At 35.1% G+C, this 15,100-nt stretch overlaps 1 protein-coding gene across 1 annotated transcript; it reads left to right on the forward strand.

Moving 5' to 3' along the window:
- The first annotated feature begins 353 nt into the window (after positions 1 to 353).
- Positions 354 to 14,536, forward strand: NAE1 (NEDD8 activating enzyme E1 subunit 1). Its single transcript, XM_019473019.1, is given in 19 exon segments — positions 354 to 483; positions 573 to 633; positions 1,580 to 1,610; positions 2,219 to 2,290; positions 2,592 to 2,671; positions 3,832 to 3,941; positions 4,295 to 4,404; positions 5,001 to 5,063; positions 5,356 to 5,419; positions 6,488 to 6,582; positions 7,885 to 7,944; positions 8,033 to 8,166; positions 9,765 to 9,840; positions 10,197 to 10,236; positions 11,263 to 11,349; positions 12,419 to 12,511; positions 12,935 to 13,049; positions 13,125 to 13,174; positions 14,256 to 14,536. Coding segments are annotated over 19 exon segments (1,581 nt in total). The 3' UTR covers positions 14,366 to 14,536.
- The last annotated feature ends 564 nt before the right edge of the window (positions 14,537 to 15,100 follow it).

A 15,100-nucleotide genomic window follows, 5' to 3' on the forward strand; every position in this document is an offset into this window, starting at 1 on the left:
ACTTATGAAAAAGAGAACATTCAGTTTTAGGACAAAATTTGTGTAGGGAGTGTTCCGACCCATGCTGATTTTTAAAAAGTTAAATGTGTTAAAACAGAAAAAGGTGTGTGCATTCATACGGTGTAGAGTACAAAGATGGAGGAAATGAAATGTCAGTGAAATTAGGTTGCTCTTTAGAAAGTTTCAAGTTTGTCACAGTAAATTTTCTTAAGGAAAGCTTATTTTGGTTAGTGCTATTTAGCCTCTCTCAACAGTGAATGGAAAGTAGTATGCTAGGTCTCCATTTGTGATTGTTTACTTTTTTTTTTATTTCTTTATACTGGCTTTACAATCTGAAATGAAATAATTTCAGAATGTTTCTGTTTCCATCCCAATGTAGATTGTGGGGTGACCATGGACAAGAAGCTTTAGAATCTGCCCACGTTTGTGTGATAAATGCAACCGCAACAGGAACCGAAATACTCAAAAACTTAGTGCTACCAGGTAAGTAGATACCTCTTCTGTATTTTCTTTGTAATGTATCTGATAATTTCATAATGCCTAGTTATTCATAGTAATTTTTTTCCCCCAAGGTATTGGTTCATTTACAATTGTCGATGGGAGTCGGGTCTCTGGAGAAGATGTTGGCAATAAGTAGGTTTGTTACTAGCTTCTGATACAAATTGAGAAGTAACAGGGTTTCATAAGTAGTTCCATCTCTATACTTGTTATGAAATTGTATAAAATTCTTAATAATTTTAAAAGCATTTATGTGTTTCTCCAAGTCTTTTGTGGTTTTGGATGTTTGTTATACATAGAGCATGCACGATCATTTTGATATTAGCTGCTAAATTTTACATAATTTTTTTTAGTTGCTGTTTTTGTATCTTACAGGTCTGTCTGCTTCACAAATCGGGTTTATAAAGACAATGGTCTACTCAATATCAAAATACTTAAAAATAACTTGTTTGCTGTAATCTTGAGATATGACACTGCAAGATTTGCTTGTGTTTCACTATGGCTAAATGTATTTTCCGTAATTTTGGTGATGAAAATAATTTTCCATTAGTTTATCATTGTGAAACTGTGATTGATAGCATTTATCAGCTTTCATAGCTTTGAAAGGCTGTGTGCAGCAGGGGAAAGGATGGGTAACTCTTTACAAATCCTATTTAAAAATAATTTGTTCACTAATTCTAGATCACATTCTCGTATGGTTCAGGTAGATACCTACAGATATCTGTCTACTTGCAGGGGTTATGTGTGGGGGAAGGATATTCCATTCCATGAAGAAATGAGTACTAATGGGTCTTTAATTGGCCTAGTGAAAAAGAATCTGCAGTATGACCCTGGTTTCTAGAGGAGTTTGGCATATCTTATTTTTCAGATTTGTGGCTCAGGCACTGGAAAGTTTCCTTAAGAAACTGATCATGAGGGAGACATTACAGTGGTGGGGAGAAGAAGAGCAGATTTAAGGGTGAACTCGGTTTGTTGTGTATGAGAGTCAGCAACATATTCTGCACTACAAAATGTAGCTTTAGTGTTGTTTTTCTTCAGAATAAAACTTCACATGTAACTTACTTTCTTGTCTCCTTTTCAGTTTCTTTCTACAAAAAAGCCATATTGGTCAGGTAAGGAGATAACAAATGTCACTTCAGGTGTATTGAAAGCATGAAAGTATTGAGTAAATACTCAAATGTAGTATTATGAGTAAAGCTAAAAACATGTATGTATAGGTTAAAATCTATTTATTTTTTGACAAAATTCCCCATGCTTACTTTTTAGTTGCTCATAAGTGAGAAGATAAACTCAATTCTGGCAAGAATGAATGAAAAAAATGACCAGGATATGGTTAAGAAAATCTTTGGAAGGATAGGGTGGAAGAGAATTGTGGTTGAAGGAGTAAAGCTAAGAGTAGAGAGCCGGATGGGGGGAAAAAAAAAAAATCACAAAAACAGGAGAGTACAAAAGGCATAGGTAACTCCTGGAAATTAATACATAGCTGTCACATAATTTTTGTTTTCAAAATGGTATTACTAAAAATGGTCTCAAACAAATGCCTGCTGTTAAGGGATTTATTTTTTCTTCAGATAAGCAAGGCTTGGAATAAGAAATCCTAGCTTATGATGATAAAGTCTTTTTTTTTTTTTTTTTTTAAGCATGTAGCATATGTAGTACTGGTATACTATGTAAATCACATTTCGAGAGATTAAACATTGTTCTGATTGTTCTGAAACAGAATCGTGCCCAGAGTGCCACCGAGCTCTTGCAAGAATTGAATAATGATGTTTCTGGAAACTTTGTCGAAGAGGTTTGTTTTCCTAAATTACTTGTACATTTCTTGTTATACGATGTGATACAAATACAAAATAATAGCTATGTGTTGTCTTTGTAATGTTGCAGTTTAGGTAGCTTTGTGATAAAACAACATTTGAGGAAGAAGATCTTAAGTTATTTGCAAAAGGTCAATGTATTTTAAACATTATTTTATAACTTCATCATAATTTTATAGGTTTCACTTAACATTTTAAATTGAATGATGAACAGACTTGCTGTGTATTCAGAAATTTTCACAGTGTTTCCTGACATAATTTTTTTTTCCTACTATTTAGAGTCCAGAAAAACTTCTAGACAATGACCCTTCCTTTTTTAATCGGTTTAACTTGGTGGTTGCAACGCAACTACCAGAAAGGTAAAGAATCATCTAAAGTTGTTCGTTTGTTTTCATTCAGTTGTAAAAGCAGGTTTCAATTGCAGGCATATTCTTGCAGGAAAACTTATGCAAAACAGAACTCTGTCATTGTGAAGGAAAGTTACAGTAAATGATGGCATTTTTCTATGGATCTTTTTATATGTTAATACGTAGTTCAAGATCTCTTTCAGATCCATGCCTGACACCTAGGTGCTGTCTCCAGGTGTATTCATCTATGTCAAGTAACTCTTTTGTAGTGAAAGTTGTTTCTGGTCCAAAATCGCTATAAGAAGTATTCTTCTTATGTAAAGCCTAACAGATAATAGGAGCTGTGATACCTTTAGATTTTTGCAAATGTATTTTATTGTTTGTATAGGTCTTTCCATTTTACCCACGTATGTAATTATATTGCCCATGAAAACTTTGTCAAAACCAGAAGTTCTTGATTTTTTTAAAATTTTTTTTAACCTTTTCCTGCTGAGACGCTTCTCCCATGCTGCCTTCCAGTAAACAGTACAGATGAAAAATGACAACTCTCAGAGTATTGAGAAAACTGGGGGAGAAGAGCATGCTTCTGTTTCGGTAGACAAGCTGCCTCCACAGAGCCAAGAGGTTGCTGGATAGATGAATAGTTAAAACTTGCTTTTGTAAGGAAACGGCTAGGCTGTTTTTCATACTTTATATTCCCTCCCCCTACTTACAGAGGAGCTAGAGGTACTGTCTCTTACAGAAATAAGAGCCAACTTCCCTCTTTGAAGTCGTAATTCCCTTGCAGGCATTTGTGAATAAAGAGTATTTCTTCTGTGCTATTCAAAAACCTCTGATTGGAGTTGCCCCTACTGGAAGTTACGTTTGTTTAGCACACGGATCTAATTCTTTTTTTCTTTCTTCCACAACTCATTGCAGTTTTTTGTTTAATTGATATTTGGAGCATTTGGGAGGATGGAGTTAAATATAAGTAAGCTAATGGATAAATATATTTCTAACCTAGTGTAAATTCACGTATAAAATTAATCACCTTGTATGTGCTTAGAATCATGATAACGTTAGAGTTCTCTCATAGAAAACTTTTATTTCACGAGTGGCTTGTGTAAGAGTTAACTTTATAGTTAACTGTTGTCCTCTTGTGCATCTGAAAAAAAAAATGTTTTTCTTTACAGTACGTTGCTGCGCTTGGCTGAACTTCTCTGGAATTCTAACGTTCCTCTGCTGGTCTGCAGGACGTATGGACTGGTCGGTTACATGAGAGTCATTATTAAAGAACATACAGGTTAGAGGGTTTTCTGAGATAAAGACTTTTCTAAAAGGTTTAAAGCTTCGATATGTAATGTCGCTTTGATTTTATTTTTTTTAATCTTTATCTTGTGATGTATTTAGTATTTGTTAAGTCTTATGTAGTTTGCTGTTCATCACCGGAGCATTCTTTGAGGAATGTGTAGAAATTATGGACTGCAACAAATAGTAAAATTGGAGATTATCCTGACATTAAAGTTAACTTACACAAAACACTTATTTTGAGAACTAAGCAGTTAATTGAGCAGGTGATGCACTGCATTTGATGTATAGCTCTGTTTTGAAGGCTGGACATAAAACTGTGAAATGCGTTGTGTAATTTTTTCACAGTTGTTGAATCTCATCCTGACAATATGTTAGAAGATCTGCGACTAGACAAACCATTTCCAGAACTGAGGGAACACATTCAGTCTTATGACTTGGATCATATGGACAAAAAGGTTGGAATGTGGTTTGCACTATGTGCTCGAAGACAGATGCAGACATAGAACAGGGATTCTATGAAAATGACTCTTGGCAGGTGATTTTTTTTGGTGCCGAGTCTCATCTGAGCAGAGGCAACCATGGAATCAGTCACGAGGTACTGGTTTTGGCCTCTGCCCCAAATGTTACAGTCTGTATTTAAATCTTAAGCAAGTGGGGGTCTTGAAGTAAGGAATATTCTTGGACAACTTGATCTTTTGTTAGATTGATTCTCCCTCACCCCCCCTCCTTTTTTTTTTATTTTTATGATTACCTACTGCTGCAGAGCTTTGCAGTGTGGGTATTTGTGCATAACATAAGTTTCACTCCAGAAGAAATTTGGAGAACTTGGCTTAGGCACCCTTCTTAAGTAAAGGAATAATTAATAATTTGTTTTATAGTACAAATAAAGTTACAAAGAGTGTTATTTCTGAATCAGAATCTGGAACATGTCCTGTGTTTTTACTATAGTGGAAGGGATGTTAGGAGTTTACATTTAAAATAGGATTTTAATTTGTCTCCTGTTTGTATCTTTTCTCAACTTGACAAAGATTTCTCTGCTGTTCAATTACAGGACCATAGCCACACTCCATGGATTGTGATTGTAGCCAAGTATCTAACAAAATGGTTCAACGAGGTATATTGCAGAACTGGATAAGCCATCAGTCTATTATTACTATTACTACTTTAGATATGTCTTTTCTAAACTAGATTATTAATTTGGCAACGTGTAACAAATAAAACAAGATGGAATCATAAAAAAAAATTACTAATTGAAATACAAGTGAATGTATGTGAACAATGACAAACTCTAGAGTTTGGCAGTCTGAACACAATGAGGTTAGTAGTAGATACTGTAAAGACAAAATGTTTTTGTGTTTTTAAAAAGTGATCAGTTGCCTAAGAGTTACAAAGTACAAAGAATTTAGAAAAGTGATCAGTTGCCTAAGAGTTACAAAGAAAAAGAAGCCTTCAGACAACTGATTCGACAAGGTAATATATGTCTTAGGAGTCACTTATTCATACCGGCAGAAATATATAAGGCAATATTTGAAAAATAATCAGATGTTCTCTCACGGTTAATTTATGAAAATCTGCTGGCATATACAGTACGATTCTTCTGCTAAATTATTGTTTTATACAGGTGGATCTGAAGATCCCAATTTGCTTATAAATGCAGTTTGGCAGTTTTTCTCACTGTTTGCTGTTTAAGATCAAGAGTATGTTTTGATTTGGGTGGGAGGAGAGGCCTTAAGAGAAAAGCCTGTAGAAAATACTGATGTTTAACATGGAAAACGTGACAAAGAGGAAAGCAAGTGGCTTTTGACACTGAAATTGTTATTAACTGCAAGTATTTTGTTGGTCAGTTGACCCACCAAACTGTTGTTAATCATTGCAGCTCTAAATAAATACTCGAGAGAGAGAGAGAAAGATTGTGTAGCTACTGAAAACACTGTAACCAGTGTGTGAACAGACTTAATTTTTGCAGATGTTTCAATTTAATACCTTTTACAGGTGCTAAAATTAATGAGGCATTTTAAGATCTAGAAAGACATTATCTTAAATGATTGTAGAATAAAAGCATTATCGTTATTCAGGTTGAGCTAGGGAGCTGAGCTGCAGTAATTACCTTTGGTTAAATTAGGTTTTTAGTGGAGTCCATTTGTTGGTCTGGCTTGCTGTGTGGGTTCATAAGTGTTTGCCAAATTTGACAAAAAAAAAAAAACCAACACAACATGACCAGGGATGTGAAGGAGACCTGAATTGCCTTTTTACCACCATCTACGTTAATTTAGTGATTATGAAACTTTACTCTTTCTCACACAAATAAACTGGTATTTTTGTGATAACTAACTTCTATTTAACATCACAGGAAAATTAATCATATGCAGAATGTAATATAGTTAGTTTTATCAGTACGTTTTACTGGTAATTCAATTTTTTGTTGATTAGTTATTGTGCCACAAATACATCCAAAGCCAGTCTGCTCTGTTGGTAAGACCTAAATGATGAGATGTAATTCAGGGGATTGTGTACTTTTAATTTTTTTTTTTCAATAAGATATCTTATAAAAAAATGAAAATGGGACCCCAGAAGACGAGGAGAACTTTGAAGAAGCTATGAAAAATGTGAACACAGCATTAAATACCACAGAGGTAAAACAAGCATTTGTATGACAAAATTGAAGGAATTTCAACTACCTCATCTTTTCAGAACATATTATTCACTGTTAGGACAGGAATTTCATTTGCAACATTTATATTTAGGTAAAACAGGATTAGTACAATTTTTAAAATTGAAATCGTGTAGTAAAATAGACCTAGGCTAGGTGGCACTGTAACTTATGGAATTTCTTTTATTTCCTTGTTCGTGCAGGGAAGCTACATTTCCTTCCTGAAGACTTGAATTCAAGTATAGAATGAGTCAGTAACCAGAGTTCATTAGTAGCGCATTCCTGTCTTAGACTTTATCAGATTTTCTTTCACAGATTAAACTGTAAAGTGCTTGGTACAACTATGAAGAATTAGCAGTCACTGGTGTAGATGATGTCCAATTTAAATACATTGCGAGGAGAGAGACTCAGAAAGCATTTGTTGAATTTGTGCTATATTGAAGCCGCTTGCTGCAGTATTTATTCTGTATAGAAATGAAGTGCTGCAAGGGACCTTTGGCTCAGCAAATTCAGTACTTTCCTCTTGAAGAAACATGTTACGAAGTTCCTTTCATAACTTCACTTTTAATGTTTTTAAGCTTGATCAGTTTTTCATTGTTTTTAAATAATCCTGAAGTAGTAACTTTATGGTTTAGAATTGACCTCTGATTTCCTTAATCTCTCATCCATGGTAAATTGCAAAAGCTGCATAAGGTAAAGCACATTCTGTGATTCTTTCTAGATCACATTCAATTTTTATTTGAACTTTGCTGATCCTTGCTTGGACAGTCACGTTAAATCTCCCAAGAAAGCAGCAGGTATAACTTAGTGCTGACATCTGAGCCGCTACAAGCCGTGTCCCAGGCTGTTAGTGATTTTTTTTCGGTTTCTGTGCCAGACTGAAATGCAGCAGTTACAGAGTCAAAACACTCTCACTTTTGCAGCGCCTCTTCACTTCCCCAGCCTTTTTGCTGCTCTGCCTCTAGCAGGTAGGATGGGCAGCTGGGACTGGTAGTAGCTTTTGCTGGTGCTGCTACCAGTTTTTTTAAATCTTCCATGTAGAAGGTGGAAATATGGTGAGATTTTGTTTGTAACATTCATCTTGATCAGAAGCATGTGCCTTGTTCTCAGGCAGTGCTACTATTTGAAATATGTCTGAGAAGCACTGACTATGTAAGATTCAGAGGAGATCTTGGTATGAAACTCTGAGGTCGCTTAGAGTTGGATCACCTATGTAATGAGTGTTGAGATAATTCAAGAAATTGAAAGTCAAGTAAATACAAACCCAATTTAATTTTTTTCATAGATTCCAAGATGCATTGAAGAGATTTTTAATGATGATTGCTGCATAAACCTCACAGAGCAGGTAATGAGTAATTAAGGGTAGGACTTAAATGTAGAAAAAGCATCATAAATAACTTTTGTGTACATGACTGTCTCTTCTGCATTTGCAGTCACCTTCCTTCTGGATTTTGGCTCGAGCTGTAAAGGAATTTGTGGCAAATGAGGGGCAAGGAAGCTTGCCTGTGCGGGGCACTATTCCTGATATGATAGCAGACTCCAATAAATTTATCAAATTGCAAAATGTGTAAGTATACAATTTTTTCTTTAATAGTTACTAATGGTAGTAAATGGTGATGAATTCAGACCTCACAAAGTGCATGAATTCCTGTATTAAAAAAAAAAAAGTGTGTATGTGGGTCCAGGGTGAGGAGGGGTGTGGGAGGAACGGCAGCCTGGGGCTATCTGCTGCCTGTATAGATGCTATCTGCTGTTTGGAACCAGGGCCTAAGCCTTCAGTGCATCCCGGTTTCCTAGGGTTGGGTAGTAAGTGATCACTTTTCTTAGTTTCAGGTCTAGTAAAGACCTTCCTATAGATAGTAGATCCCATAGCCCAGCTATTGCTGTCCAAAGCAAATTGTTGCTAAAACACAGCCTTTGGTTTTTCTCCTCAATATGTATGCCAACCTGGTTACAGAAATTCTAGTTTCCTAGATACTTAATTCTAAATGCTTAATTCTGATTAATGCCCTTTGAAGGGATTGCTTGGTAGATGACGAAGAGTTTCAATGAACATTAGCTGCAAGTTCTAAACAGCATCAGTGTGGATCAAGATTTTAGGAAGGCCATCTTTGAATGCATGTATCCTCAACATGAACTTACTATTCCTGTGCATCCTGGACATGATGCAAATTGTCGGGCCAAAAAGACTTTCTCACGGTGTTGCCACATTTTCTTTGCAGTTGATTGCTGTTTCCTCCTTTTTTGTATCTTTAAAATGAAGCAGTATCTTGCAGAAGACTTTGTTAAATTGTCTGTGCAATTGTACTGTTGAATTGTTCAAATAGGGAAGTATTATTTCTAATAGATTTTGATTGTTCCTCCATAGATTCTGAAACACAACCTCTACTAGAAAAAGGATCATGTGGTCTAATAGTAGTTTCATCAAAATGAAATCTGTAACTTTAGAGGTGCATTCCTTGGAACTGTGACATACAGCATTAAAAAGATGGATATAAAAATACAAATCTGTTACATGTCTAAAATAATTGGAAGTTACTCTGTACGACAGTAAAGCCAAGAACTTGTATCATTATTTTGCTAAATGAAACTGTAATTGCTTGAATTTGCAGATACCCTAATTTGTGAATCTGAATTCTATAAGCATCTGTCCTGAATTTCCAGATCATTATGTACTTCAATTCTCAATTCCAATAAGCATTACAGGGTTTTAATTCACAGATAAAATAATTACAGTTCCTTAAAATGAGCTCTTGAATTTTATTAAATACCGTGTTGTTGAGATGTTTGCGTTGTCATAGGTCTTAACGGAACTAATATACTATGGCTACAAATACTAAAATACAGAAATTAATGAAATATTAGAAGCCCAATGAAGGACATATAGCTGTTGTTCTGAAACTACTCAATATTCTTCCTCTGACTGGTTGTAGTAATATTCATTTTAATTTTAACTCGTTTCTAAGCCACATGTTTAGTGAACAGCTCAGCCATGCCGTACAGTCATACAGGGAGGTAATAAGTGTATTCATGGCCTTGAGGTAGCTTACTTCCATTCATGTGGCTTGTATTTTGTCTTTATAATATAAAACAAAAAGTAGTGGTCTTCACTGTGAAGCTGATGGGTTTATGCTGTAATTATTAAGACTTCTTTATTATTAACAGATACCGTGAAAAAGCAAAGAAGGATATTGCTGCTGTGGGTAACCATGCTGCTAAATTGTTGCAGTCCCTAGGCAAGGTAATTACAAATGTACGGCCATTCTGACAGGATAGAAATATTTTTACCCTGATGTTCTGTACAGAAATAAGTCACAGGAGACAGATATGAAAAGAGAAGGCTTAATTACCTCATTCTCTTCAAAAGGCTGAAGTAAGTTCTAAAGAAATGTAATATCTGTGGTCTGTTTTATTTATCACTTTTGGTTTGGTCATATAAAAGTAAAAGGCATACAGGGATATATTATTTACAATTTAAGATAGCTTTTTTTTTTTACAAGAACGACTAGTTATTTCACAATGAATGTATGAGTATCTCTGAAAATACAAATTCTCTGGTCATTGTATGTACTGGAATGATTATATTCTCTCTTCTAGGCACCTGAATCTATTTCAGAGAGAGAATTAAAATTGCTTTGTGAGTATGCTTGGATTTTGTTGCTGTGTTTATGCAAATGATCAAATAATCAAAAACTTTTGAATGATAATGTAGTTATTAGTCAGTAACTCAATATTTGAATTTTTCAAATAACTGCTTAGCAGTTGCATCCCTCATCTTCAGTGGAAGTAACAGATGTTCAGCATCTCCCAACAGTGAGTCTATAAAGGTTGGCTTTTAAAAGATACGGTATTTTCTCAGGTCCAAACAACAGGTAGCAGATGTCCTCTACTTTCTGTGATTAGTACTTAATCACTCTTGCCCATTCTGTGATATTCAGAGTGCAGGCTCTGTAAACTTCTGGTAGTCTGAAAAGGTAAAACAGTGATGCAGTGAGTAGTACTGTTGATGGCGCTTTGGGTTATGCCTGTTCTGGATATTTATACATGTCCATACGGCAGCCTGGCTAAGTCTCCCTGCAACTGGAAAATTCTCCTGTGAGCACGTCGCCAAGAGCACGCTGCCCCTGGTTGATAATATTTGCTGGGAGTTTTGAGAACCTCGCAGTTCCTCGTTTTTGAGTGCTAGGTAGTAGCTGCACATTGGGTTGTTCCATAGCAACGATGCTGGAGAAGAACCTTTTCCCACTCATAGCTGTACTGTTAGAATATTAATTGAGAGTATGTGAGACAGCGGTAGATGTAGCGGAAGATGAAAAGAACCCATGTTCATTTGCAGCATGGAAGAGGAGAACATGTAAGTTGATGGCTGTGATGGATGAATTGCTTTAGAAGAGCTACGCTGTTACATTAACATGGCAGATAAGTTTAGATTCTAGAAGTAAATAAGCACGAAGTATTTCACTAAAATACTTGTGACCATAGACCTAAATGTAGTTTTATAGATTTTACTGCAAGCTACCAGAAGCAGCAGAAGTGTTAAATGAAATTATGATAAGTTTTAGTCTTTCATGTTTAACACATCAGAGATACAGACTTAGAAAGATTTAGGAATTGGTGATGCATTCAAGTAGGTAATGCTCTCCTTTCTGCACCCTCTGCTTAGGCAGCAACTCAGCTTTTCTCCGAGTAGTACGATGTAGATCTCTGTCTGAAGAATATGGTTTAAACACTTTTAACAAGGATGAAATCGGTAAGTACTCCTTTTTGGCACATACTTTAATTGTATTTTCAACTTGAAATGGTTTTGTGATGAAAAAGAATTGTATGTTACACATTCTATTTCATTATGCAGTTTTATAATTTGGCATCAACTAGAAGTATGTTTTTTTTAAGTCTAGAATGTTGAATTCAGTTTGATTTTGAAAGTTCAAAAATGACCTTACAAATTGATGCATGTTTCAGGTTTTTTTCTTGCAGATTTTATTTTTGTTAGCACATAAATAAAACATTGTTTTCTTCAAACTTCTCTTTTCTGTACCTCAGTTATTTCTGACAGAGCTAGAACGGTGCTTTCACCTGACCAAAGATATGAGAATAATTGTCTTGGCCCCTCTCAGCTTATCTTTTCAGTATGTGAACTAGCAAACTAGTTACTTAATATTGCATTTTATTTTTTGAACCTGCATAAATTGGGAAAAAAAAAAAGCTGGAAATACTTTTTATCAAAGTTTGTTTAAATTAAGCTTATACAAGTCCTCTGAATGTTTTGGACAAAGTGTATACAAAATGTATATACAAATGTATACAAAGTGTATACACTTTGTGTATACATACTTTGCTTAATATTTATAATTTAAGTGACAGCTCCTTGAATTACTTGGTAATATGCAATGTGATTTAAGTAGTAGTTAGTATTTAGAAATACTACTGAGCTGTATGTTGAGAGATTTAACACCTGTTTTATAATTAGTCATTACAGTTAAATATATGAAGCATGCGTTTCAAATCCCGAAATTATAACTAAGGAATATCCCATTTAATGTTACAGCAGCTGTCAGAGTTGAAACGTGAATATCTTCACTGAATGGTTTATATCAAATACATACAATATGGTTTTGTCATACACTCTGGAGTCAAAATCGTGTATCTGACAGTTGACTCATTGAGATTCTCAGTTGCAGGTTGTCTTCATTAAGATTTCTTTTTACTGCAGATTTTACAGTTTAAGCACATGGGAAATACTTGATTTCAAGTAATTCAAAAACCTTTCTTTTTCCATTTCATCTGTACCAACTAACCAGTTCTCTTGCTGTTTTCAGTTTCCCATATGGATAACCCTGACAGTGAACTAGTGCTGTACTTGATGCTACGGGCTGTAGATAGATTTTATAAGCAGCACAGTAGATATCCAGGTATGTTAATACCAGAGTTACTTAATGTCATCAAAAGAAATACAAAGAGCCAATAGTTACTATAATACTAGTTATAAACTACAAATACAGCATTAGTTGTGGTTTTGTTTCCGTATTAATATAACTTTAAGAATGTGAAAATTAAAGTGAGAGGTTTTTTTCATCTTTGGGAACTGAAGGAATTTATCTGAATTGATACCACTGAAATAAGTTGCATGGATTATGAATCGGTTCAGCTATGCAGTAATTTGTCATTATCGTGAGTAGCATCAACAGAATATTCAATTATGATTAGTATTAATAATTTAATATATTTATCGGCTTAGAAACTTTTTAGAAAAATAAAATACGCTGCCATTTAAACCCATTAACTTTGAATATGGTGTTACAGTTCTGTGATGAAACAGTTAACTTATTTTCCAGGTGTCTACAACTATCAGGTAGAAGATGATATTGGAAAACTAAAATCATGCCTTACTGGTTTCTTACAAGAACATGGGTTGTCTATAGTGGTGAAAGATGACTATGTTCATGAGTTGTAAGTATTGTATCTTAAGTGTCACTTTGTCAGTAAAACTGACCTGAAAATACTAACTGTTACTTCGCTATCCAGTTGTCGCTATGGAGCTGCTGAACCACATGCTATTGCTGCCTTCATGGGAGGTAAGAATGTCACTGTATTTCTAAGGTCCATACAAACAAACCAATCTGCTGTAGTACATACTTGAGTCAGAATCTCCACTGTTTTAATTACTTTGTATTGTCAGAGCAAAGACTGTAATCACAGACTGTAGTCAAAGACAGTATTAGAACAAAATCCGCCCCCTTTATTCTCCAGATGTGACCTCCTATGGTATATAGAAAAAGTGGACACATCAAGGGTTTAAAGTTAGTAAAAGAAACCAAATAAACTTAAATAATCTCAGTAGATCGATTCTAGTAGCTTAAAAATGTGTTTAAAAATAAAATGCTTGAAAGAGGCTTTGAATTTAAAAAAAAAAAGGAATAATTGTAGTAATACTAAAATTAACACAGTACACATATTCCTTGTAAATTAACACAATACACTTACGTTAAGTATCTATTAAATATAAATAGCCTTGATTGCTTACCTTAATTCAACCTGCAGGTATTATCAAAACTAAATATGTTTTAATGGATGCTTAAAGTTGATGTATCGGTTAACTTACCTTCTTTATTTGGCTGCATGCAGTGCTGAAGATAATGTATTAAATAGTCTGTGGACGTAGGAATTTTTTTCTGATTAAGTGAAACTGGGTATGTGCAGTGCTTTAGAAAAATATGTAGAGATAACTTCTGAATAAATTACAGAGTATTTCATACTACAGGAGAACACAAAGGGATCAGAGTGAAGTGACCAATTTATTTTACAGTTCAACTGTACGTGATTTTTTTTTAATTGAACTTCTCAATTTCATTTTGTGAGGTCACAACTTGCATGGGTCTACCTGCTCACACATTTTTACTCTGTGTGTGTGTATGTACATGGAGAGAGAGAAAGTATATACAGCAAAGTGTATGTAAAGCTAACTTTTGAAGTAACGGTTTTCTGAGCCTCATTTATACTGGGAACTACTGAAAGGCATTTTTTCCTCCTAGGAGTTGTATCAGGCGCTTCCGAAATAATTACAATGTAGTGAGTTGTAGATAAATAACATTTTTACTGTTTTTTAAATATGACCAGCAAACTACCTTCTGTTTTATCTTTTTTTTTCTTTTACAGGAGCTGCTGCACAGGAGGTTATCAAAGTCATTACAGGGCAGTTTGTAATTTTTAATAACACTTATATTTACAGTGGAATGTCACAGACTTCAGTGACTTTCCAGCTGTAGGATAACGATCTCACACTTGTTGCCACCAGGCGCTGCTGCTTGGTTCTGTAAATACTGTGGTGTTCTGGCACTGACTGGACTGTTCTGTATTACTTGCAAATGAAAGTTCCTTTATTTGTAACAATTTTATCTTTTTTTTCTGAGGACAAATAAAATCATACCAAAACCTGAACATTTTCTTATATCTCGAATTTTCTGATTCATCTTTGAAAGAAAAAAGCAGCAGCTGTTCTTTGGCCTGGTAAGTTGCATTTACAAACTGGCTTACCTGGTTTGCAGCAGAGCTGAATTTTTTTTTCATAAAAGCTGCTGTTCAGATTGAGGGGCAGGACTTGCAAAAGGTTGAAAAAGGCTAATGTAACTATGATGGTTTGAGGATCTAACTGTGAGAAGAGCTAGGGAAAGCTATAATACCTTTAATTGAGTTCACGGACACATTAGGGAAAGGGATTGTGTGCCTGAAAGCTTGATTCTTTCAGCTGTATTCATCTAGTAAAAGATTTTTTCCTGCACCCTTTGTCTCTGGCAAATGTCAAGTGATGGCTAACTGCATTTTGTGGTGGTGGTGCAGTTTCCAAAAATGCAGAGTATGGAAACCGAGCTGCATTGAAAACGAAGTGATTTCCCCCTAGCCTTGGCCTGGAGCCACGCTGAGGTTCGGAGGGCGCTCAGAGAAGGTTAAAAGGGATCGCCTGGTGCCCGAGAGGAGCGGCGTCTGGCGGTGCTTCCCTGCCC

The sequence above is a fragment of the Aptenodytes forsteri genome, unplaced genomic scaffold, assembly GCF_000699145.1.
Source record: "Aptenodytes forsteri isolate BGI_AS27 unplaced genomic scaffold, ASM69914v1 Scaffold70, whole genome shotgun sequence".
Lineage (NCBI taxonomy): Eukaryota > Metazoa > Chordata > Aves > Sphenisciformes > Spheniscidae > Aptenodytes > Aptenodytes forsteri.